At 44.4% G+C, this 27,593-nt stretch overlaps 1 protein-coding gene across 2 annotated transcripts in view; it reads right to left on the bottom strand.

The window, feature by feature from the left end:
• Positions 1-324: 324 nt before the first annotated feature.
• Positions 325-27,593, bottom strand: part of AMOTL1 (angiomotin like 1) — a 90,119-nt gene continuing 62,850 nt past the window's right edge. The window contains exons 6-14 of one of the 2 annotated variants that reach the window (XM_083170100.1): positions 27,219-27,363; positions 24,335-24,424; positions 20,194-20,339; positions 19,258-19,407; positions 17,737-17,927; positions 17,329-17,451; positions 7,234-7,472; positions 5,490-5,762; positions 325-2,635 (exon numbers count right to left, since the gene is read on the bottom strand). In XM_083170100.1, the coding sequence (XP_083026226.1) occupies positions 2,526-2,635; positions 5,490-5,762; positions 7,234-7,472; positions 17,329-17,451; positions 17,737-17,927; positions 19,258-19,407; positions 20,194-20,339; positions 24,335-24,424; positions 27,219-27,363 (1,467 nt within the window). In that variant the 3' untranslated portion in view covers positions 325-2,525. The remainder of the gene's footprint in view (positions 2,636-5,489; positions 5,763-7,233; positions 7,473-17,328; positions 17,452-17,736; positions 17,928-19,257; positions 19,408-20,193; positions 20,340-24,334; positions 24,425-27,218; positions 27,364-27,593) is intronic. The other variant, XM_083170101.1, reaches the window with a different exon arrangement.

The raw sequence follows: 27,593 nt of genomic DNA, 5'->3' as shown, positions 1-27,593 counted from the left end.
GCCTTGTTCCTAAACATTACCCCCCTGCCCACAGCCTAACTCTGCCCTCCGATTCCACAGGAGAGGTTTACAGTGGTTATAGATTGGTAGTCGCCGGCACTATATCACCGGCCAATCAGCTCCTACCTGTCATTTTTCAAACCAAGCCTGTAACTTCGCAGTTAGGAGCTGATTGGCCAGTGATAAAAACCAGCCCATTCATTGGCTCATAAATGGCCTCCAATGGATGTAGCTTTCAGGGGCCCCAGAAAACTTAAACGTAATCCACAAGTTCAATAAACGCACAGAAATTTTCTTTAAATAAGTATTTATTTTTTTTACAAAAAGACTTTCATTATAAAAAATATATTTCAAAGAGTTTTAGGGAAAACAAGGGGAGTGTGTGCAGAATAAGTAAAAGCCCAAAAGCCATCAGTGCTACGAAAGCAGAAGCAAACACTGTTCACCAAAGCACAGCGAGCACTACTCCCCCCATCAGCTACAGGTGGCAGAATATGATTGCATATCACAACAGGGAATATTTGCACGGACACTGCAATAGGCGCGTTGCATATATGGAGCGTACTTTTCCGATGATGAATGACCAAGTTGTCCGCAAGCACTTTGAGAGGACAAATAATAATATTAATCCATTACGACCTAAGCGGAGCCTACATTGATGACACCCGGCGAGGAAGGAAGAGTCCTTAGGTGAATTCAGTTCCAGCAGTGGCACGTCCCAGACTTTTATGAAGCGTGTTTGCTCATTATATCTCCCAGCATGTTAATTATATTTTCCTGTAATCTGCATTTCCTGACCTGAGCAATTATTAGTGGGTTGTTATATTAGACGGCATCTCTCTTGTATCAGTGACTCAAATTTCTATTCCACATCTGAAAGAGTGATTCTTTCCAGAGCCAACGGTAACTATGGTAACTACGATGTTTTATACTATAAATACCTGGAGAGTTACCAGTACGCGAGCTGTGGTATTCTGTTCAGCTATATAATCGATTCAATATGCATCCTTATAATTAACATGGAAACCGAAGATAGCGTAAGTGATCCACACAACAGGCAAATCAGACGCACATGTATTCAGGATGTCCTGGAACCTTATATACATAACAATATGATTACTGACACATGCATTCAGCCTGACTGTATGGAATACAGATGCCGCATCAGCCGTTTTGGAACATTAGTAAATACGACATGAACGAGGGGGGGATCTTATAAACCAGTCACGTGACTTGGGTTTATGTACTGTTGCTTGGCAACACACAGGCATTACACGTCTTGTTACCCTCCTCTTTTCTTACCCTTAGAGCCGGGGGAGAGGGCCCGAGCATTCTGGGAAATTCAATAGCTTCGCTGATTGGTGCCTCGGACCCCCTGGATCCGCCTACAACCCCGATGTCCCCTGTGGGACACATGAATTGTGTGCCACGTACGTGGATGCCACTCTTACGGTAGAACACCACTGCTATGGAGGTATCTTGGAAATGCCCAATAGATGTAGTGTTTGTATATGGTGATCAGTGTGGTCCATACATGCCCGGAGCAGGAATCCATTCATTTCAATGGCTGCAACTTTTATGAACTCCCATCACCGGGGAATCCCGTTACATACATAATACATGTATGTAACATGTCTCTATATGAAATCCCACCTTATTTCTTCGCTTCGGAGAATGTGATTCTGATCCTTTGACTTTTTTAACTGGAGATAATCCTAACATCCAGTATAATTCTATCTACATACAGATCCTGCCCAGCAACTCACAATAGTGCCAGCTCTTACTGCGCTCCGTGCCCAAAGGGCTCATTCACATGTATGTAACTGCCCACCATCCATTAGATCACGGCAAAACTCTTAGAAACTTAAAGGGATCACGGATCCCACTGACGCCTCAATTTCCATCCAATGTAAGATGAACTTTGCAAACAACACGGCCATGTGTTCCTGCAAACAACCTCGCCAGTCAGAACGCCATCTTCACCGAAACAGCTTACTTCTCTGTTCACCATGTTAAAACATGTGTCCTGTAGTCAGTACCGCAAACTGGGGTACACGTTACCTTTACTTTTTTTGTAAATAGGATTTAAATTAGCCACTTTATGTGCATATTTTGTCATAAATAATGTGATCTATTATCACAAGCATCGGGAATTCGACATCGTATTGCAGATCATGGTCATTCATCGTCAAATATGAAATGCTGCTCTTGGCGGTGGTTGTGGGCGGGAATAACAAAATGCCATGCGGATTGGTCTATACAGCGGGAATCAAACAGAATTCTGTGCTTAACGGCTGCCTATCAGCAGGCTTTCAGTACGCATCAATAAAGAAATCGTACGGTTGGTCAGAACATCAGCATTCTGTCCCCTCCATCTCTGACTGCAACAATGCAATGGAGGAGTCAACCATCTTGGCCTTTTAAGTCTCCCTCCTGTAAATGTCTTCTTTAGCCAACCTTTGTCTTCAAATGCTTAATCCATGTGGACTGCAGGCCACGGGAAGGTGATTGTCCAAGTACGCTTATTATATAAGTACTTCCATAGCATTATCAGGCTCTGCAAGATCAGCCTTGTGCGCTGCGGTGCTGGATCTACCTTTAGGTTCTAGACTCTTGCCAAGGACAGGGGAATGATCTGCAAGGCAAAATAACTTTGTGAAATATATAGTTACATAGTTACATAGTAGGTGAGGCTGAATAAAGACTTGCGTCCATCTAGTTCAACCTATGTTTATAGTAGCTAATCCCTTGTTGTATAGTATGTTCTGATATTTTAAAGACAGATTGTTACTTATTCGTACCCATGGATGTTTTTAACCAATAAATATTAATCCAAACTTATTTTAAACGTATTTATAGTGTCTGCCGACACCACTTCTTCAGGAAGAGAGTTCCAAAGTTTGACTGTTCTGACTGTAAATAAATTTTTTCTTCTAGATGAACAAAATCTTTTTTCTTCTAATCTAAATTCGTGCCCTCGCGTCCTAGATTCCTGTCTAGCAGAAAAAAGGGTGTTTGACAGTTCCTTATATTGGCTCCTGATATATTTGTACATGTTGAGGATGTCCCCCCTTAAACGTCTCTTCTCTAGTGTAAATAGTCCCAGTTTGCTTAATCTCTCCTCGTAGCTTAAAGTCTCCATTCCCCTAATAAGCTTAGTTGCTCTTCTTTGGATTTTTTCGAATTCTATGATGTCCTTTTTATAGTGTGGGGCCCAGAATTGTACTCCGTATTCGAGGTGCGGTCTAACCAATGATTTGTACAGAGGCATAATTACTTTTGAATCCCTAGTTTCCATGCCCCTTTTAATACATGCTAGAGTTTTATTGGCCTTTTTAGTTGCTATATTACAATGAGCACTACACCCTAGTTTGTTGTCTATTTGGACTCCTAGATCCTTTTCGAGTTCTGAATTACCCAATTCATCCCCGCTTAGATTATAACTAGCACACTGGTTATGTCTCCCAAGGTGCATGACCTTGCATTTGTCCACATTGAACCTCATCTTCCACTTTTTTGCCCACTCGTCTAGATTGTCAAGATCATTTTGACATCTTCTGATGATTTAATAACTCTGCTCAGTTTTGTATCGTCCGCAAAGATGAATACATTGCTGAGTAACCCTATCCCAATATCGTTAATAAAAATGTTAAACAAAATGGGCCCTAGAACCGAACCCTGGGGCACTCCACTTAGTACTGGTATCATATTTGAAACTGCACTGTTCACAACCACTCTTTGTTCTCTATTACACAGCCAGTTCCCTACCCATCTACAGATATTTGCCTATAATCCCAGGTCCTTCAATTTATTTATCAACCTCTTGTGTGGTACGGTGTCAAAGGCTTTAGCAAAATCTAGCAAAATCACATCTACAGCATTTCCATTATCAAGGTTTTTGCTAACCTCTTCATAGAAACCAAGTAGATTAGTTTGGCATGAACGATTTTTCACGAACCCATGCTGGTTATAACTGAGTAAACTATGAAGGTCTAAATATTCCTGGATCCCATCTCTTAAAAATCCTTCAAATAGTATACCCACTATTGATGTTAAACTAACAGGTCTATAATTAGTGGGATCCTCCTTCTTTCCTTTTTTGAATAATGGCACTATCTCTGCTACTCTCCAGTCTTTTGGTACCTTTCCTTATGATAGTGAACTATTGAAGATATAATGTAGAGGGGAAGCTAATTCCTCCCTTAATTCCATTAGTACCCTAGGATGAATCCCATCTGGCCCAGGTGATTTATCTGTTTTGATTTTGCTGAGCCTCAATATTATTTCCTTGGTAGAGAAATCAATATTGAGGTCTGGCTTGTTCATCCCATTTGTGGTATGTTTGCGTTCCACATTCTGCTCTCCCTTAGTAAACACTGATGAGAAGAACTCATTTAACAGTTCTGCTTTTCCCTTATCCTCCGTAAAACTTTTTCCACTGATATCGGTTAGTGGGCCTATGTTGTCCTTAATTATACGTTTACTATTTATGTATTTGAAAAACTTCTTGGGGTTAGTTTTGCTTTCAGTGGCTATGCCCTCTTCATAATCCCTTGTAGCTACTTTGATTGCCCCTTTGCAAATTTTGTTTGATTCTTTGTAATTGATGAACGCCTCCTCATTTAAGTTATTTTTATAGAATTTAAATGCTCTTGTTTTATTGTTATTGCTGACCTAACTTTTTTGTCCAACCATGGTGGCTTTTTTTTTAATTGAATTTACCCTTATTTACTTTAGGAATGTATTTAATAGTTAATGATTCAAGAACATTTTTTAGAGTATCCCACATTTCCTCAGCATTTTTCCCCTCAAAAACAGTTTCCCACACAACTCTTTTTAGGGCTTCTCTCTATATATTTTAGTTAGCTTTTCTGAAGTTTAGTATTTTTGCCGATCCTTTATGATGTAATTTACTGAAGTTGATTTCCAGTGAAACCACGAGTGGCCAGATGGACGGATAGTTGATGTGATAAACAGATGTGTCCATCTAGCCTCCGTTCATTTCAAACAGCTCTTCTATTCACACCATGCCATGGTGCGACTCAGTAGTGCTAGGAGTCTTTTTTGCAAGATTTTCGATTAAATGGCATCTTATTTGCACAGAGAGCGAATAGGGATGCACAAGCAGCTTCTGTTGATTAAAAAGATATATAGCATGCCTACATTCTGTGTGTGACAGCAGTTGTATCTACATACAAAATGCTGTATTACATTGTTTTCCATGAAACAATGTGTTATGTTACATTACTTTTGCAGATACAGCGCCAGTCACACTCAGAATATAGGCATGCTGCATATCATTTTAATTAGCAGAAGCTGCTTGTGCATCTGCTTTCACTTTGCAAATAATTTAATGGAAAAGTCGCAAAAAACAAGCCCGGCACTAGAGAGACACACGGAGCTCACACTTTCTATATAATGCGACTTGTATCGCACAGAGGATAGATGTGGACACAACTGAAGCAACCTAAGAAAAGGAAGTCACCTACCTGATTTGTCCTTGCTCGTGGTGGTGTGACGTAAAAGAGGACTGCTGGACGGAGTCATATTTATTCGCCCCCGACCGGGTAAGGAAGAGCAGTTTGGCCAGAAGAGATTGGAGCTCTTGTCTGTTTGGGTGCTGTTGTCCTTGCTCCTGGATTTGGCATGCGATACCATCACAGGTTGAATTGTGGCAAGTGGCGGTGGCAGCAAGAAGCTAGGTGGTGGAAGCAGTAAAGAAGCTATGGGGCTTTCCCGATTGTCTTTTCCCGGGTGCAGTCCTGCAAAAAATGCAAGTGGGTGAGCAGTGGTAGTAAAAGGTTTACTGCAACACAGAAGAAGATGTTGCTATGGGCAACCAATAAGAATCTATCTATTATCTTCTAGAAGGTGCTAAATAAATAAGTAGATTCTTTTTGGTTGCCCATAGCAATATCCCAGCTGAAATAATGTCGATGAAACACGCTAGAAGCTTCTTATATCTCCAAGACCTGAGCAGTGTCTATAGTTCAGGAGATGGGATTCACAGGAGAATGTGATTTTCTTTCTGGCTCTGGCAAATTAAATATTTATTTATTATTTATTTATTTTTGCCGCAGATGTATTAAGCCTGTAGAAGTGTGACTTGTGATAACGCACCAGCCGACGAGCCCCCAACTGTCAAGTTGAAGTCCGGGTTTGAAAAATTACAGTTAGGGTCTGATTGGCTGCTGCGTTATCAACACTCTATCATTTCACCAGGCTTAATAAATCTGCCCGAGAGTCTGTATACGGAGCGGAACAGAACTCTTATTAGAAAACACCTGGAGCTGCTTTGTAGCACTTTGGAGGAAATTGACTAAGATGGGAATTCTATTTCAGAAGGGATGCTATGGCCAACCAATCAGGTTCTATCTATTATATTCTAGATCTAGAAGGTGCTATATAAATAAGCAGTAGATTCTCATTGGTTTCCCCATGCAACAGCCCATGTGAAATAGAACTCATATCTTCCCCCTTTTGTATACAGATTCAAAGACTCTGTTGCACACAGAAGTGTCACATCATAGTAATCAGCACTCTCCTTGTGCGTTCTAGTCTGGTATGTATTTCAGTTTAAAGTGTGTCAATTTTCAGGCATCTCCCTAGACAGGGATACCAAGGTTCCTCTGATGTTCCTGTATTTTTGCCATCAGTGTCTGTTAAATTTGACTAGATGTGCAAACGACTGGGGGATGTAATGCAGAAGGTGGGCGTACGAAAGATATACAAGACTGCATAGGTTGATCAGCCATCCAATCATGTGCCACCATCACTACACGCCCACCTTTGCCTTTTCTCTCTAGGCCAGATGTATCACGCTTTAAAAAGTGATAAATTGGAGAGTTATAAACAGAAAGCCAATCAGCTCCAACCTGTAATTTTTCAAATGTAGCCTTTAACATGGCAGTTAGGAGCTGATTGGCCATTTATCACTCTCCATTTTATCACTTTTTGCAGCTTGATACATAGGTTATATCTATCTATATAAAACTTGCTCATAACATTGAATCAGCTGCTATCTATTGGTTTCTATGGGACCACCTCAACTTGTCCTCCTTAGAAGGTTAGATACATCTCCTGAAAGGTTACATCTTCCCCCTACAGTAGATAGGCAAGTTATAGCATCCATAGGAGATAGTTAACAAAAGAAATGTTGGGCTACTTGCTCCCCCTTTCCTTGCAGGATCTTACATAGCATCTGTCATATCTATAGAATATCTGTTATCTCACCTATACTCCCTTTACGGGGTTTTTCCTCCGCCTTCTCCTTTGCAGCCTGATTGTTGGTCAGAGAAGTCTGCCGAGAATGAGACCCGGAGCTGACAGCAGCCACTGCAGATATAGAGGGCACGGAGCAGGCAGGCCGCAGGCTGGAGCTGTCGTTCTTTCCTTGATCTTTTCGAGAGCGTTGATGGAGAACCTTTATCATGGCATCCTGCTCAATAATTTTAGCATGGAGATTTTTTATCCTGTTGGATAAATAGTTGTTTTTAATATATTTTGCATGAATTCACAGAAAATCATATAAAAACGTCTCCACGTGGCACGAAACAACCTCCATCCAGTACCAGAAAGATCCCCATGTTCCATCATTGCCCTGATATGGTTACATGAATGCCAACTGCAACCAAATCCTGCAGGTAGATGCAGAGTGTCATTGGTGGGAGCATGACTACGAAGGAGGAGTCTGGGGGATGGCATCCACTAGGGAGAACTCTGGGGGGTGGGGTGACACCTGGGAATGCGGGGTCTGGGGATCTCATCTAGGAAGGAAGAGTCTGAAGGATGACATCTAGGAGGTTTAAGTGTGTGGGATGGCATCCAGTAGGGAGGACATCTAGGAGGGAGAAATCTGAGGGAAGACCTCTGGGAGGCGGAGTCTGAGGGAAGACCTCTGGGAAACAAAAGTCTGGAGGATGACATCTAGGAGGGTGGAGTCTGAGGGATATCATCTAGAAGGGAAGAGTCAGGAGGATGACATCTAGGAGGGTTAAGTGTGTGGGATGGCATCTAGGAGGGAGGAGTCTGAAGGGTGACATCTAGGAGGGAAAAGTCTAACAGAAGACTTCTGGGAGGCGGAGACTAAGGGAAGACATCTAGGAGGAGGAAGGAGTCTGATGGAAGACCTCTAGAAGGAAGGAGTCTTTCTACGAAAGAAAGAGTCTGGGGGGACGACGACGACACTCATCGGAGTATGTATTAGATGTGATATCCTCCCCCTGGATTATACATTTTGGATCAAAAAACATAATAATAACAACATTTTAATAGGGGTATGCTACAGACCGCCAAATGTGAATGATATGGATGAGTCTCTACTCTTAAATCAAATAAGTAAGTCAGCAACAAGCTGTGGGTTCCTAAACTCACTCAAGGATCAGTTTATCACACAAACGGTAGAAACTCCAGCGCGTAACGAGGCATTATTAGATTTATTATTAACAAATAACATAGATTTAGTTTCAAATACCAAAGTAATAGAACATCTAGGGAACAGTGATCACAACATGGTTTCAACGGAAATCAACTTCTGTAAACCACAACATACAACTAAAATATTAAATTTCAAAAAAGCTAATTTCGAATTTTTCAGGGAATCTTTAAAAGAAATTGAGTGGGCAGTGGGTATTTGAGGGGAAGAATACAGAAGAAATGTGGGAAACACTAAAAAAATGTGCTTGAATCACTATTAAATACAAAATGCAAAAAGGCAAATTTTACCCTCAATTCCATTTGCAATATCACCAATAAAGATATTAAAAAGCACCGGTCCAAGTACAGATCCCTGGGGTACTCCACTTGTAACCTTTCCCTCCTTTTACTGTACTCCGTTTACTACAACTCTCTGTTTTCTGTCCTGCAACCACACTCTTATCCATTCAACTATCTTAGAATCCAATCCCAAGTTTTCAAGTTTATTTAACAGTCTGCGATGTGGGACAGTGTCAAAAGCTTTACTAAAGTCTAGATAAGCTACATCTACAGCCCCACCTTGATCTATTACTTTAGTCACCCAGTCAAAAAAGTCAATAAGATTTGTTTGACATGATCTTCCCCCAGTAAACCCATGCTGTTTTGGACCCTGTAAATTGCTGGTTTTGAGATATTCTACAACTCTTTGTTTTAAGAGTGTTTCCATCAATTTCCCTACTACTGATGTAAGGCTCACTGGTCGATAGTTGCTTACCTCTTCCTTGCTTTCACTTTTGTGCGGTGGGACTACATTCGCTGTTTTCCAGCCCTTTGGGATTACTCCAGTAGCTAGTGACTGGTTGAATAATTCTGTTATTGGTTTTACCAGCTCCCCTTTAAGCTCTTTTAGTATCCTTGGATGTATCCCATCTGGCCCCATTGATTTATCCACTTTCAGTTTTGAGAGTTCTGTGAGGACTTTCTCCTCTGTAAATGTACTTGTCTCTCCCTCAGTTTTCTGACTATACTTGCAACTTAACTGTGGCCCCTTCCCCTCTCTTTCAGCAGTGAATACTGAGCAGAAATAATTATTATTATTATCTGCTATTACATTGTCCCCCTCAAGAAAACTTCCACTCTCTGTCTTCAGTCTAATTATTCCACTTTTTGTTTTTTTCCTTTCACTAATATACCTAAAAAAAGTTTTCCCCCTTTACCCACTGACTGGGCCATTTTCTCTTCAGCCTGTGCTTTTGCACAGGCTGGATTTAAACTTTCCAGATATTGATTGGAATGTAAGTCAGCAACAAGCTGTGGGTTCCTAAACTCACTCAAGGATCAGTTTATCACACAAACGGTAGAAACTCCAGTGCGTAACGAGGCATTATTAGATTTATTATTAACAAATAACATAGATTTAGTTTCAAATACCAAAGTAATAGAACATCTAGGGAACAGTGATCACAACATGGTTTCAACGGAAATCAACTTCTGTAAACCACAACATACAACTAAAATATTAAATTTCAAAAAAGCTAATTTCGAATTTTTCAGGGAATCTTTAAAAGAAATTGAGTGGGCAGTGGGTATTTGAGGGGAAGAATACAGAAGAAATGTGGGAAACACTAAAAAAATGTGCTTGAATCACTATTAAATACATCCCAAAAGTCAATAAAGGTAAATTCAATAAAAAAAAAGCTATAATGCTTGACCAAAAAAGTAAGGACAGCAATCAACAATAAAACAAGAGCATTGAAATTTTATAAGGATAACATGAATGAAGAGGCGTACAGCAAGTACAAAGAAATAACATTTGTAAATGGGTAATCAAAGTAGCTAAAAGGGAAAATGAAGAGTGCATAGCCACTGAGAGCAAATCCAATCCCAAGAAGTTTCTCAAATACATAAAAAAAATAATAATAATTGAAGATAACATAGGCCCAGTATCCAATATCAATGGTAAAAGCTTTACAGAGGATAAGGGAAAAGCGATTATATTGCGGCTCAGCAAAATCAAAACAAACAAATCACTAGGCCCAGATGGGATTCATCCTAGGGTACTAATGGAATTAAGGGAGGAATTAGAGACCCCTCTGCATTATGTTTTTGATAACTCACTTTCATTAGGTAAGGTTACTAAAGACTGGAGAATAGCAGAAGTAGTGCCAATATTCAAAAAAGGAAAAAGGGATGACCCAGGTAACTACAGACCGCTGAGCTTAACATCAATAGTGGGTAAATTATTTGAAGGATTTTTAAGGGATGGTATCCAGCAATATTTAGATCTTCATAGTTTACTTAGTATTAACCAGCATGGGTTTGTGAAAAATCGATCGTGTCAAACAAATTTACTAGGCTTCTATGAGGACGTCAGCAAAAACCTATATTATGGAAACACCGTAGACATGGTCTTCCTAGATTTTGCTAAAGCTTTCGATACAGTGTCACACAAGAGGTTGATAAATAAAATGGAGGACCGGGGATTAGGGGAAAGAATCTGTAGATGGGTAGGGAACTGGCTGTGTAATAGAGAACAGAGAGTGGTTTTGAGCAGTGCAGTATCAAATATGATACCAGTACAGGTGGAGCGCCACAGGGTTCGGTACTAGGGCCCATTTTATTTAACATATTTATCAACGATATCGGGGTGGGAATACTCAGCAATATTTCCATCTTTGCGGATGATACAAAACTGAGCAGAGTAATCAGATCAACCGTGGATGTCTCTGCGCTTCAGAATGATCTCAATAAACTAGATGAGTGGGCAAAAAAGTGGAAAATAAGGTTCAATGTGGATAAACGCAAGGTCATGCACCTTGGGAGACATAACCAGTGTGCTAGATATAACCTAAGCGGGGAGGCATTGCGTAATTCAGTACTTGAAAAGGATCTAGGAGTCCAAATAGATAACAAACTGGGGTGTAGCGCTCAGTGGGGCAGATGTATGATGTGTCGTTATGGGGGAGAAAGGGGTATCAGCGCACGTTATGTGCACTGATACCGCTTCTCCCCCATGTATGAAGGAGCCGGGAATGCGGTAATGGACAGGGGCGCTATGCGCCCCTGTCCATATCGGCGCTGCTATCAAAATGATAGCAGGCCGAATGTATGAACGGTCAGCATCGCTGACCGTTCCGCACGAAGCCGGGTTTGGCTTCACCAGCATCAGGCTGGCGAAGCTCTATCTAAACAGCAGGGACAGCGCTGTCCCTGCTGTCAGCTGTGGGCTGCGCTGGGGATCTCGCGTGAACAGCGAGATCCCGCGCATGCCCAGTGCTGCCGGCTGGGGGACAGGAGATAGCGCATCAGTATTAACTGATGTGCTATCTTCAGAAAGGGACATCGCCGAAGGGGGGAGTTAACGCTCCCCCGCTTCGGCAGACAAGATGTTAATACATCTTGTCGATGTCCCTTCCTGCTTCGCCTCGCTATTGAGGCGAAGCAGGAAGTATCATAGCGGCGCGATACGCGCTGCTATGATACATCTGCCCCTTTGTCACATAGCAACAAAAAAATGCCAACAGAATTCTGGCATGTATAAAAAAAGGCATGGAAACTAGGGACTCAAAATAATTATACAAATCATTGGTTAGACCTCACCTAGAATATGAAATACAATTCTGGGCCCACACTATAAAAAGGACACCCTAGAACTAGAAAAAGTCCAAAGAAGAGCAACAAAGCTAATTCAGGGAATGGAGAATTTAAGTTTTGAGGAGAGATTAAGCAATTTGGGACTGTTTACGCTAGAGAAGAGACGTTTAAGGGGGGACATGCTTAACATGTACAAATATATCAGGGGCCAATATAAAGAACTGTCAAGCAGCCTTTTTACTGCAAGGAAGGATTCTAGGACACGTGGGCACGAGTTTAGATTAGAAGAAAGAAGATTTTGTTCCCTTAGAAGGAAAAACTTTTTCACAGTCAGGGCAGCTAAACTGTGGAACTCTTATTGGAGAGGTGGTGTCGGCTGACACATTAAATACGTTTAAATTAAGGTTGGCCAAACATTTATTGGATAAAAACATCCAGGGTTACAAATAAGAATCATAACCTGTCTTTAATAATATCAGAATACACTACATATAACAAGGGATAAGCTAATTAAATCTAGCTTGAACTCGATGGATGCAAGTATGTATGTATCTATGTTAGCAAGTGGAATGGGAACCGGTCTGCAGCGCTGGACAATATGAATAAATTTACTGGAAATCCCAAAGAGAAGCAGTCCACTCCGTAGTTTCAAGGTAAAAAAAGTACCTATAGTGCAGTCTGGAGTATACAGGGATACTTGCGTCTCCAAGAATCTGGTGAGCTACCTTTAAATTGTTTTCTCTCCTATGCAAAGAAGAGAGTGAATCCTTTTTTATATACTTTTAGACTGTTTTTGTGTGATTTTTTAAGGAAATTTTCTTCCTTTTATGTGACTTTTTATTTAATAAAGCATTCAGTACTTTTTTTACCTTGAAACTACGGAGTGGACTGCTTCTCTTTGGGATTTCCAGTAAATTTATTCATATTGTCCAGCGCTGCAGACCGGTTCCTATTCCACTTGCTAACATTTGTACCTTTTTTGGGTGTTATTGAGATTGAAACACCATTTGAGAACCACTGCAGCAGAGGGATTAAGGAGCGCTAGAGAATTCCCGGAACTCTGCTTTTTTCACATGTATGTATCTATGTCGGCATCACAAGTTAGTCAGATATGGCCTCATCTGACCCGCTGATCCTTTAACTAGACCATACATGTTGATTACAGCCCTGAATGTTATTATCCATCAAGTACTTGTCCAACCTCATCTTAAATGTATTTAATGTGTCAGCCATCACCACTGCCGCTGGCAGTGATTTCCACCCCTTAACTGCTCTCACCATAAAGAACTCCTTCCGGCTAAGGGTACCGAAACCTTTCTCTCCTCTAGTTTAAGCGGATGCCCTCTTGTCTTGGTCACCGACCTTAAGATAAAGAAGGTGCTTTAATTAGCTTAGTTGCCCTTCCTTGAACCTTTTCCAATTCAATAATGTATTTTTTGTAGTGTAGGGCCCAGAATTGTACTCCAAACTCAATAACAAGTGTCTTAAAGAGTGGCACAATTACAGTGTCGTCCCTTAGAAACATAGAATTTGACGTCAGATAAGAACCACTTTGCCCATCTAGTCTGCCCCTTTTTTAACCCCTTCCCGACATTTGACGTACATTTACGTCATGGTCGGGAAGTACTTCCCGACACATGGCGTAAATGTACGTCATGACTTCTAACTGTCACCGCGTCTATAGACGCGGTGACAGTTTGGAGATGTCTGCTGTCCCTGACAGCAGACATCCCCCCTCGCCGCCCAGGGGGGGCAGGGGTGCCCCCCCGGTCGGCGATCGCTGCGATTGGCTGTTCAAAAGTGAACAGCCAATTGCAGCGTTTTCTGTGTTACCGGCGGCTAAGCCGCTCGGTAACACAGAGATCGGTGGTGATCGGTGCTGTTAAGTACAGCACCGATCACCAGCCCACCCTCCCTCCTACCCGGCAGCCTCCCTCCCACCTACCCGGCAGCCTCCCTCCCACCCGACAGCCTCCCTCCCACCCAGCCAGCAGCCGCAGCGCCAGCCCCCCTCCCACCCCCCCGCCAGCCGCAGCACAGCAGCATAAATATGAATAATAAGTGAAATGGGATGAAATATATATATATATATATATACATATATAATATATATATGTGTGTGTATATATATATACACATATATATATATATACACACACACACACACACATACATATATATATATATATATATATATATATATATATATATATATAGTGATCGGTGCTGTTAAGTACAGCACCGATCACCACCGATCGCCAGCCCCCCAATACTTGCTACATCTTTTGCAAACCACAATTACCATATATACTCGAGTATAAGCCTACTTTTTCAGAACATTTTTTTATGCTGAAAAAGCCCCCCTCGGCTTATACTCGAGTGAGGGTCCCACTTGAGTCAATACGTTTTCCCAGTTTTTTTGTTGTAAAATTAGGTGCCTCGGCTTATATTCGGATCGACTTATACTCGAGTATATACGGTACTTTATTTTTCTTGTGTTTTTCCTAACTCTTTTGACACAAAGTTCTGTTGCTTTTAGAATTGCACTTTTTAATTTTTTCCACTTATCCTGCACTCCTTCCAAGTTCCTCCACTCTGCCAAAGAATCCCTTACAGAGTTTCCCATCTCTACAAAATCAGCCTTCCTAAAATCTAACACTTTTGTTTTTGTGTGCGATGAGTCGGTCTCTGTCTTTATTTTGAACCATACTGCTTGATGGCCACTGGATCCCAGATTTTCACCCACATTTATGTCAGATATTCTGTCACCATTTGTAAGTTTTGTTGGCTTACAATGATACTTACTAGCTGCTGCTTGGCATTGAGTACTAAACCCAAGTTTATAATCAATTTGCACTCCTAGGTCCTTTTCCATTACCAATGCTCCTAACTCTTCCCCACTAAGATTGTATGTTAAATAGAAGTGACCCTAACACCGAACTCTGGGGCACCCCACTTAATACAGTAATACAGGTTGAGTATCCCGTATCCGTATTTCCGTTATCAGAATTATGCCAAAAACTGTGTTTTTTTTGGAATAGTCCTGTCCCAGGAGTGCATTGTACGAGTTCCCAGGCGCGCCGGTGACATCACTGGCGTGCCTGGGAACTCGCGCAATGCACTCCTGGGACCGCTGGAGACGCCGGAGATGAAGCTGAAGGCCTGCCGAGGATGCCGGAGGACTCCATGGACGCCGAGGGACCATTGGGGACCCACCAGGGGACAGGTAAGTATGTAAAAAAAAAAAAATATTCCAAAAACCGTAAAAATCCCTTATTTGGATTGCTCGTGGTCCCGAGCATTTCAGATAAGGGATACTCAACCTGTACCAGTATCCAATTTGAAACAGTGAGTCCATGGCAAACAAACAGCTGCTATGTAAAATATAGAATGTTCTTGATAAATTCTACCTCAAAGCTGATTGGTTGCGATTGGTTGGACTGTGTCCTGAAAGGCAGGGATATCCTACCATATAGGGATGTACACATCCTTGTAGTCCATAGACACCTGTCTTATGCCACACAATAACTGAAAGATATTCCATCGTGAATCTGTCCACCCAGGATTTAAGGATTTCAAGTTCAGAATGGGCTGAGAGGGTCTATCTGGTTTCTACACCCAGAGGAGGAGTGAGTACAAACGTATCTTTGTTCTTGTTTCTAGAAACGGGGATGACTACTCAAGAGGAGTACTGAGAGACAACAAGCAGAAAAAGACTCTGCACATTGCCCCCCCCCCCCCCCCCCCCACAAATGCGTGGGGAACCGATCAAATCAGAATAACCTCCATTGTCTCCAGGAAGGACTATGGTGAAAAACAGGTACTCTTTACCTAGAACGGCGCCCACGATTGAAATCGCGGGCATCGCGGGTAAAATCGCGGTAATCGCGGGTAAATCGCGGGTAAATCGCGGGTACATCAAAATCGGGTACCCGCGATTACCGCGATTTTCCCATAGAGAACAATGTTAAAAAGCCTGATTGACCGCGATTTTAGCGTTAAATGCCTCAATGCCCGCGATTTTCCCATAGGAATCAATGTTAAATGGGCTACAGAGCCCAAATAGCCCCAATTAACCCTTAAATGTCCCCCCAAATTTTTAACGCCACCCCACGATCAACGCCAACCCGAAGCGTGGCGAGCGCAGCGAGCCCGCGAGGGGCGGCGGTACGCGTCCTACGACCTTTTCATGCCCTACTATCCACGTCGGCGTGGAGTTGAGAATAGAATAGTGTGGCGAGCGCAGCGAGCCACCGAGCCCGAAGCGTGGCGAGCGTAGCGAGCCCCGCGAGGGGACGCGGATACCTTCACAGTTATACGCGTCCCCTCGCGGGCTTCACAGGTGTCCGCGTGGCCACGGACACCTGTGAAGCCCGCGAGGGGACGCGCTTACCTGTGAAGGTATCCGCGGCCCCTCGCGGGGCTCGCTGCGCTCGCCACGCTTCGGGCTCGGTGGCTCGCTGCGCTCGCCACACTATTCTATTCTCACACCACGCCGACGTGGATAGTAGGGCATGAAAAGGTCGGAGGACGCGTACCGCCGCCCCTCGCGGGCTCGCTGCGCTCGCCACGCTTCGGGTTGGCGTTGATCGTGGGGTGGCGTTAAAAATTTGGGGGGACATTTAAGGGTTAATGGGCTCTGTAGCCCATTTAACATTGATTCCTATGGCCAAATCGGGTGGATTGAGGCATTTAACACTAAAATCGGGTCCATCGCGGCTTTTAACATTGCTTCCTATGGGAAATCGGGAGCATCGCGTCGCGGGCATCGCGGGTACGTTTATGGCCGGCCGCGACGCGACCGACGCGATTTTTCAGGTTTAACATGGTTTTCAATGGGAAAATCGCGGGCATCGCGTCGGTCGCGTCGCGGGCAGGCATAAATGTACCCGCGATGCACGCGACGGGCGCCGTTCTAGGTAAAGAGTACCGAAAAACATTCTGGAAGGACCAACCGCCTATAACATATCCTACCTGTTGCCAGGAGGGGAAGCCCAGGATCTCCCTGCACAGAAGAATCTGGGTGGACCCGGTGCCCATCAATCATGCCTCATGCTAGCTGGCGATCAGACTGCTCCCTATTTGTACTGCATTATATATCATTATATATCATTATAGGCTGAGAGGGATTGGGCTATGCTTTATAGTTGTTATCTTTTGTATTCCTTCTGAGGATGAAGAGTTTAGCTCATTGGCTGAATGGGTACAGAACTCCAACCAGTGAGGCCGTGTCGGTAAATACCATCAATCGCATTTGTAGTTCATACTTTAAACTGCAGAGCAAATAGATGTGGCCTTTTATAGTTACATGACACATACGTGTGCTCCATGTCCTGGTATTTCCGATTAGCCTGTATGATCTCCTCTTCGTCATGCCACATGCAGACCTCCAGGGAGTTCTCATTGTGACTTCCATTCCTGGAGTGGTGAAAGACTGTATCCCTATAGGGACAAACACAATATACATCAATCCCTTCACATTATACCACACATATATGTCTTATGAATGGGTCAGCTAGTGTAGTGCGATTAGAAGCAAAACGATTGCTATCAGAGCTCTGGGAGAGTCTATGGGGAAGAGAAGGGAAACAATGGAAACTCTACTGAATGGTGATCTCTGAAATCAGACTAGCTTAGAGAATGCATGGATCGTGTTCCTATGGCACTATTGCATTAGGTGTGTGCCAGTATTTCTTAATCACATTTTCTATGATGAGTTGATCTTACGTCTGGGCCCCGGCTGAAGCGGCAGCGTCCATGGTGAAATGCCTCATAGCGCTCTCCTCTAAGTACTTTTGTTCCCATTTGGTGGTGTCTGCTTCCAGAGCCAGGATCGTCTCCTCCTTTTTCCTCAGCATGTCCATCAGCGCAGGCGCACTGTACTCCACACTGTTTGACCCCTGGCAGTTTGTATGTCGCTGCATGAGGACATATGAAATACATGGGTGACAATGGCATTCTGCAATACACATCTTCTGTGTGTATAACAACTTCTGTCACAGCGCCGGAGAAGCTCCAGGGCTCGTGATTTACCGCTGCCAATACATTAAACGTGAGTCTGACACCTGGACACAGTGGCAGCAGCCATTTTGTAGGCCGAATTATAATTGGTAAGAAATCAACCCGTATACTGGCTTAATGCACAAAATGGCTGCCTTCGCTACGAGGTAACCTCCTCCCAACTGCGTGCATTATAGAGGGAGCACACAGGGCCCTAAACAGTCTCAAATAAAAATGGCTGCTGCCAGGGTGACTCGGAGGAAGACAAAGAATATAGGCTCCAAATAAACGCAGCCTAGAGGGCAGGTTCTGAATCGGGCTCAATATGTAAAACATGTCTGCATATACGTGTATAGGAGCACACTGTATTTCTGCTCAGTTAGAAATAAGGCCGGTTATGCTACTCAAGCGGGCCTAGCGCTCACTCCCGCGCCCACCTCACAACGCTCCAGGTAAATCCCTGTGGGCCAGATGTATCAAGCTTCACAAAGTGATAAAAAGGAGAGTAATAAACAACCAGCCAATCAGCTCTTACCTGACATTTTTCAAAACCTGGCTGTAACATGGCATGTAGGAGCTGATTGGTTGGCTGTTTATCACTCTACATTTTATCACTTTTTGAAGCTTGATACATCTGGCGCTGTGTGAGGTTTCCAGACCTGTAATATTGTGTAGGTCACACACAAGATAGTAAAATCCCCATTTTGTTCTACATTATGGAGACTGAAGATGCTTGAATCAGCTTATCCAAAAAAGATCTTCAGAGAAAGGAGTGAAAATTATACGCTCACATTGAATATTAATTAGATGAATCTCTGACCGACGAGAAGCCCTAGCTATGTCACAAATTACATAAGGACCCCAACACATCCATTCGCTCTAGAAACCCTCTGCCCCTGGTCCTCATGTGTTCATTTGTGTCAGGTGTTGTCTATCCCGGCCGATCTGACTGCAGGACCCGACTGTACAGGCGTCACCTGACAATGTTCCTCAGTATACTAACATAATACAACATTCAGGTCAGTGGTCACACGGGGACTGGTCCAGTAGTTTTTCCCACCTACAAATAGCTGTAAGTTAATATTCGGCCAGTATCACGTTTCTTGTTTCCTTCTGTGCTTTTTAGCTGGAAGGTACAAGCCAACAAGTCTCAAGGCACAAAACCTTTAAGGAATTTTAAGAGTGGATCATTGAACGCCTGAGGTCTTACTGTAACGTCACGTTCCACCACACGCAGCCTCCACTTACCTGCTGCATCCGCAGGGACTCCAGTTCCGTTTCTAGTCTCGTGCGCAACCTCCGCTCCAGCTGTTCTCTCTTCTCCCCGGCCGCCTGCAGCTGGGTCAGAGCCTGTTGTAGCTTCTCCACCTCTTCCACATAAACCTGCTTCTTCCGCAGCTAGGAGAGAGAAGACAAGCGGTCAGCGGAAGCGGTCACAGAGTAGGGAGCGCAATGACGAGATTACAGAATCCGTTACCTATATATAAGAATTACATTTAAATACCAGGTTTAGCCTCTTAACATATACTGAGCATCATGGGAACGAACTGTTAAAGGTAGAATATTGTAAGCACACAAACAAAAATGCCATTGAACACAGATTTTGACTGAAGACTCCTTAGGCCCTTGGTGGCTAACCTTGACACTCCAGATGTTGTTGAACTACACATCCCACCACAATGATTTTCCTCTTTTCTTTGTGAAAAGTAAGCCAGGACTTATCTTTCAATTTAACGCTTTTTGACGAAGTGGGGATGGGCGCTGACATCATCCGCCCACCCAGAGCAGGCAGGCTTTTCCAGCCAATCAGAAGTAAGAGGTTTTGATTGGCTATTCACTTACTGACTTCCTCTTGTAATTCATGGCACTGGTTCACTAAGAGAATGCACTTGTTCTATCATACTTCTTTCGGCAACCCTGACTACATTTGATGAACTACAAGTACCACAATGCTCTGCTAGCAGAAGGCCCTTCAAAATTGTTGATCTTTCACTTCAAATTGGCCAAAGATCTGTCATTCCATTGTCAAACACATATATATATATATATATATATATATATATATATATACACACACACACATACATACATACATATACACACACACACACACACACTGCCTCAGGCAACAAAATGGCCGCTTCCACCCGAGCAGAGTGACTTAGAGCCATACATAAGTCTCACCTCTTCTTCCAGTTTGACTACTTTGGCCTGGGCATTATTCAAAGCCTGGTCTAAGATTTCAATGTGCCTCCTCTGGTCCTCATTGGTTGTGCGGAGAGCGGCCAGCTCCCGCTCTAGCCCCTCCATCTCCTTCAAGTGCTCTTTGTCTGGAAAAAGGATAAAACAGAGAACAGAACTGTTACTATCAGGATCCTTCCATGGAATCTGGGCCGTGGGCCAGCTCACCTCAGGCGTCAACCTAAAGGGAAAAATACAAACAATGAGTGCGGCAGATGTGTAGGTGACTACAGGGCCCCTGTGTTCCCATAAGAGTCATCTGGTGAACATCAGCAATAAGCAGCACTTAGCCAGACCCCCCGGGTAGCTGGACACTGAACCCTGAGCTGTGGAATTAATGAAACCAACGAGAAAAGAAACACAGATAATGGCCCTGATTCATGTTCACTCGCTACGGGGCGAATTTGGCCCTGTTACAATGCTTGGGGGCCTGCACATGTGCAAGTGCGTATTTGTGCATGTGCAAACTCGCAGGGCCATTCGTAGCGCAGGAAGGGAGGAGCTAGTGACAGCGCAGGTCCATGGGAACAACCGGCGCTGACAGGACAGCAGCCGCCCCTCCAGTCTTCGTCGTAGCGCTCATAAATAAAAGTCATTTGAGACTGACTTATTTGTGAAGGCAGGAGAAGTTATTCGAAGGTCGGCATGCGGCGTCTCAAGGAATCGGTGAGCAACGATGTTCGCTGTTTACCGAGCACACCTAAATTGCTGCTTTTCAAAACAAAGTGGGCGGCCATCTGATTGGCTATGAGATCTCTCTAAGCCAATCAGTGGCTGCCCAGATGTGAGGCCTCAGATTGGCTGAGCGAGCTCTCTAAGCCAATAAGAGGGCAGTGAGCTCTCTAAACCACAGAGCCACCCAGTCTTTTAAAAAAAAATCTTTCAAATTCTGTTGCCCGCCGCCAGCACCGCTGACTACCTCGGATGGGATGGGATGGGATATCGCATCACAATGTCACATTGCATCTGATCACACTAGTGTATGGGCGCCATTACATGCGGACTACATGCAAAACCAGCCAGTATTTACCCTGAACAGAAACAATATAAATGTATTTGTTTCCTTTGCATGTTGTTCCAGACACGGTTACTTGTTTTTTTTTTTGCTTTACTTACAAACATGAATCCGTCCCTATGAACAAACTAAGATGCAACAGTGAGCAAAAAGTACCGTTTTGATGAGCCCAAGTCAGAAGTTCGCTAAATGGGGCTATTTGGCATGAATGGAGCTTTGGTGTATGTGACCACATCTGTTCCAGGAACAGGACAATGCAGAAGTGGACTCAAGAGGCTTTGGTGCTGCGTATTTGAGAACATACGTTATGTTAATGGTGCAGGAGCCATCTTTCATACAGAGATGCCCACTCCCCCCTTCTCAGATCTGCTGCCTGCCTCTGAAGACGCAGCATCTGATCAACACTGGGATCTTGGGATCTGGGATCAGGGCAGCCCTAAGGTTTCTCAGAGCGTCCAATGCAACTAAGCTACTGAGGCCAGTGAGCCTGCACTGGAAGATGCAATCGCCCCCAACATGCCTCTGGTTTCTTCTACATTCCCCGTCATTCAGCAAAGTCTGTTAATCAACCCGCCTCTACAGGCACACTGAGACTGCAACGCAAGGCCGTTGCGGAAGTTACGCAGTGCAGCTCCGAAACATTCCTACAACTAAAACCATTGGTGATTTGCATCCGAATCGGAATAGCGTTCACCTCTGGAACAGCCCCAATTCTCTGCACAACTCCAAGCAGGGTAGTAAGTCTCCGGCAGCCCCAGCAGAAGGCAGCGATGACGCCATTGCATCTCAGCTATAGAGAAGAGGGGTCTTTAAGCCCTGTATTCAAATGAAGCAAACACTGGGACACTTTTTTGGCTGAACATGAGAGAACAAGTCTATAGCCTGAACTCAGTTTTGTCAACTCTAATTACATACTGACATTTCATATTGTTTCCCAGTCCATTCCGTCCAGTCAACACTGTGAAATCTGCAGTAATTAACTGTGCTGGCGACGACTCCATTGTGATCAGACTAAATTTCAATCAAGGCGCTAATGAAAACTGTTCCAACTCATTCTGTGCTGTTGCGGAGCAGAGAGGCTCTGTCCTACATCAAGGAGGCAAGTGCTGGCTCATCTGTTTTTAATCGGGATGGGGGGGGGGAGCGTCTGCTGTGCGTGGGTTCTACACAAAAGAAGGGGCGCTTGTTCGGAGCAAGCAGTGGCAAATTCCAGTGACAGAAAAGATTGGAATATTTTAAAGTTTCCTTAGCAAGGAGTAAAGGTGCAAGAATGCTTGCAATGCCGTGTAGTGGTCCTATCAAATTCAACACAATTATTTTTGGGCAATGCAGACAGTGGAGGTGAAGGGGACAGTAATCCTGAGAGAATAATGTATAGATATCTCCAAATTTGCACACGAGGCAGGATTGGTCTGACTATTGGCACTTGGGGTTTTGCCCACTCGGGAACTTCATTTACCGGGCAGGGAGCGAAGGGTGTAAAATACATTTTTCATCCTCCTACGACCACAACTTACCTACTTTACACCCTAAAAATCATCTGTGCCAATGTCACCTAACGCTTTACTTTTCACTAAAAACCACTTTGGATATGAACATCATACGAGATATGATGGACATGTCTTGTTCGAAGGATGCTGTAGGTGAAGATCAGGAACAAGTGGTCTGAGGGATCTTACTCCAATTACTGTATTCTAAAGAAGCTTCCAACCCCGCCTGCTTTTCCCTGAAAACCAAGGACCTCCCACGGACGTACCTACCACGGAGTGCCGAAACATTGCTGCTATGTTTGGCTATGTATCAAGACAGGGGTTTTCCACAATTGGCGGTGTACCGGGCATCATTATACTATATATAATCATAAACATAATAAACATATACACATTTCATAACTCTATCTGCGTTTTCTGAACCTACTGACAGCGAATGACAGAATGAGCCCCAGTACTCTGACATTACTGGATGGCATCCTAGCAAGCAGCGTCTGCGTTTCATATGACCTACATGACTATATTCTCTCTTCTGCACCATGTGACCAGCACGCATTTCATTACCCAGCCCACTAATTCAATTTGTTGAGGCTCTAAAACAATTGCAGCTGAATAGGACGTTCTTAGACCGCGAATGGTATTTCTGAGCATATCAGCAGTTCCCAACGTTTTTCTCTCAGGTACCCCTTGATTGTTTTTTTCACTTATGAGTGGAGTGGAAGTTAGCCTTGTGCGTGTCCTTTTGTGTGTCCTTATATTATGGAGTAGTGTGCGGGTCCCTCTATGTCTGGCCGCTGGCTGTGTGCTGTCTCTGGGGTTACCGATAAAGCTTGTAGAATTGACAGAAGTGATCACAGGCAGCACCAAACATCCCAGAGCCTGCTGCCTTTGTCACTGCTGTGAATGGTGGCTGGGTAAGCGGCAGGGGAGGAGCTCTGGAGTATGATCACCGGAGTGGAGGTGATGTGGGGTGGGTGGGGGGTGCCAGGGGGGGGTCCCCCAGTGAAATGACTCCGAAAGGCAATCAATTTGGATTAAAATGTATTTCCAGTTTTTTTTAAAGCGGCAATCATTTACACTGCAAAACCAGGTTGATTTTACAGTGTAAATGATTGCCGCTTTAAAAAAAAAAAAAAAAAACTGGAGCTTTCTTACCAAATCTCTTACTTTCTGAATCTCTCATCCTATTACATTTCAACCAGTTTCATTTATTGCACCCACGAGGAAACGATTGGGAATATAAACAGACGCTGGGAACATTTCATAAAAAAAAATCTTCTGCACTCAGCTCCTACATTAGGGGACCTGTTATCCGACCACTGTGGCACTACAAGTTGCAGCATGCCCTTCTAGCTTTGGCCACAGCTTCCTAAGAAAGTAGTATCACAGGTGCTGTAGAGCCACAGGGTGAATTACACCTCACCTTTAAACAACACATAAACAGGGCTAAAAATCCCCCCCCCCCCACCCGCTGTTCAGTTCCCAACCATTGTTTTGCTTCCTCTGCATTCAGTGCAGATCTACACAGCAGCTTTGGAGAGAAAGTCTTATCAGTGAATCTAAAAATAACGCCACTCACTTTTCAATGCATAGTGTCCCTCTTCCGATGCGTCTTCGTGGCCATTATACTCCCGGTTGGCCAGCTGCCTGTTGGCCGTTTCGAGCCGATCTGTACAAAGACAGGAAACAAGTCTGTAAGATCAGGGACTGAAACGTGGATTCCCCAAGCCAGGGGTACACGAGAGAGGGGAACGCTGCAACGTGCTGTCACTCTGTATGCAACGTAAGCTTCGCTATCAGCCACCAGTGTATAGGCTGCGATGTGCGGGTCAGGGCGGAGCCACGGTGCTACAAAAGGAACCAGAATATCCGTGGCTGTTACCGCAAATGGGACTGCAATACCTAAACTTCGGTTTGTTTGTTATATTAACACAAATCCCTTTTATCCGGCTTCAGATAAATATCAGAACTGAAGATTTAAATGCAGTGGCAAGATCTTTGGGAGATGGTTTTCTTCCGGTTGTTCTGCATTGCTGTCAGGCGTGGTTGCTGTACAATCCATTGGCAATGTCAGCTGTGAGTAACAACTTACAAAGTGCGCCATGGACCAAATGCCTAGTTGGACGTAATCCTGTTTGAAGAGCATTATATTGTGTTTTTTCACACTGGATCACGCAGGTTCGAGCAGTAAGCACACCCAAGAACGGGTGTTTCAGAGCAACCATTTAGAATGTAGTGTTCCTTCTAGGAACTAGGGCGGGCAGGGCGGGGGGGTCGGACCGGGCACGCCGACGTCACTATTTTGGGCGTGCCCGGGCCGCCAACGTCACAAAAGGGGCGTGCCCGGGCCGCACCGTGACTAAAAGGGGCGTGCCCGGCCGGCGGAATCACGCAGAGGAGTGGGCGCGGCCGGCGGCGTCATGCACAGGGGTGGGCGCGACCGGCGGCGTCATGCACAGGGGGCAGACCCGGCCACCCGGAACGCTGTAAACTGCCGGGGAGTGCCGGACATCGCTATATACAGCGGCGCCGGGCTTCCCCGGTCAAAACAGCGGGGACAAAGGCAGGCTGGTTTAGCGGGGCGCTGCCAGAGGGGCAGGGCGCATTTTTCACTTTAAAAATCGGGCAGGGCGCAGCGCCCCGCTAAAACAGCCTAGCGGGAACACTAGAATGTTCGTTCTCACGAGCGGGGACCTCTCCCCTGATGGGCTTTTCCTTCTCTCACCGAAACCATGTTCGATGTCACCAACTCTTGCGGCGTTCCGCCCCCCTGATACTTATGTCAGTGTCGTCTGCTGATTCAGCTATAGTTATGTACCCTGTACTTGCCTCTATTGTACTCAACTGTAAAGGGGCTAATACTCTAGTGCGACTTGGCCCTTTTCTACACTATTTCGACCTGTCGGGGCCGATAAATTGTGTGAAAAGTGTCATATTGTCATTTACTTCCGATTCCGATCCACTGTCCCGTGCGCATCGGATCAGATCCGGAGATAGTCATCGCTGCACCGAGCATACATCGCATCCTGGGGTAATGAATGGGATCGTTTATGATACATTATATGCAGAAGTTGCGCATACGATGTATTGTGGGCAATCTAGTGGCGAGTTTGTAGTTGCCGTGGTATCGCAGGCATACCCCAGACTAATGTACAGGGTTTCCAAGTCACTTTCCTGGTCTGCTTACTGGTTTATGTACTCTGTAACTGGGTGCTGCGCATCCCCCCGCGGCGTCATATAAGTAATGGATGCTGTAATTTGGATCTCAGACACTCTGGGGCGGATTCTGAATCAGTCGCATTTCTTCCGATGGTGTTTTTGGGCATGAAGCATGTGCAGAAGCCAAGCTACAAGTTTTAAACGTATCTCTGTTCTATAGTGAGACGGTCATATCCTTGCCGTGACTTTCTTCCTGTGAAATTACGGGCCATTATTCTGGTTGACTCGCAAGGCTACGAATTTTGCAGCAACAATCAAATGATTTCTTCAGCGCTCGCCGATCTGAGACACCTCTATGGTGTTTCAGACCTGCGGGAGCCCTGTGCAAGGACAGAGCGGGCAGCTGACATCAGCTGCCTTCCCCCCGCACCCACGTCACCAGCCAATTTGCATGGTAATGCCAGTGTTCTCATGGGAACGCCCATGAAATGTTGCACGCCGCCCCTTGCCCCCCCCCCCACGGACTTCTGTGTGCGAGTGCTGTGGGCACTCGTACACAGCGGCTGCACATGTGCATAAAAACAGCCCTTCTCCTATAAGTGGCATCCCAGGTTTAGGGGTGGAGCCAGCACAGGGTGCTACATGTGCCCTTTGCACACTACTTGAATCTTGTGAATGAAGAAGCTGGGCTTAATGAGTATCCCTCTGCTGTACACATCAATGCTCTTTGGGGGGAATAATGCAGCGACAGTACAAGGCCCAGAATATCACGTTTTACGCTGCATTTTGGCCATTATGAACTTAAATGAGGCCAAGTGGGTACAAACGTATTGATCAGGATAACGGATACTTGTGTGGATATGGCCCTCCAGCTGTGAAACTACAAGTCCCATCATGCCTTGCCACAGTGTTGCTATTAGGGAATGCTAAAACTATGGCAAGTCATGCTGGGTTGTGGTTTCACAACAGCTGGAGGGCCGCAGTTTGGACATGCCTGAACTAGATAAAATAATGATGCCATATTTGTCATGTATGTGAAATGTACAGCAATTGTGCCTGCTGCAGTACACAACCTCAGTAACAGCTACAGCAGGGGTGGCCAAACCGGTCCTCGAGATCTACCAATGGTCCACGTTTCCCAGATCACCTAGCTGGTGCACAGATGTAGTCATTACTAACTGTCACATTTTAAAACCTGCTGCATTCATTCCTACTATAGATCCACAGGTTGCCTGGAAAACATGCACCGTTGGAAGATCTTGAGGACAGGTTTGGCCACCCCTGAGCTACAGTGTGTAACTTACCCCTTAAGTCCAGGTTAAAGCCGTGAAGTCTACGGATCTCTCCCTCCAGCTTATTCTTCATGGCCTTGTCCAAGGTTTCTCTCTTGGTGGATGACTTCACCAGGCTCTCGTAAGCTTCCGAAATCTTATGAATTTCAGATTCAAACTAAAAAAAATGAACAAGACAACGATGTAAACGTAAAGTTCAAATGTCCCAGTAACGAAGCCTCATTAATGAGGCCATGTGCATACATAAGATTCCATGCTGCGATAATAAAACGAGCTTCACGGTTTGAAGATGATCAAAGCGCACTAGAATAAACTTATTAGCACTATTGTGCATTTGGCAGCTAGATCTATAGGACTTTGTTTTCTGGCCCTTCCTCACCAATACTG

Source organism: Crinia signifera, chromosome 2, assembly GCF_055691185.1.
Source record: "Crinia signifera chromosome 2, ASM5569118v1, whole genome shotgun sequence".
NCBI classification, from domain to species: Eukaryota; Metazoa; Chordata; class Amphibia; order Anura; family Myobatrachidae; genus Crinia; species Crinia signifera.
The sequence above is the reverse complement of the archived record's forward strand: the minus strand, read 5'-3'. Positions and strand labels throughout refer to the sequence as shown.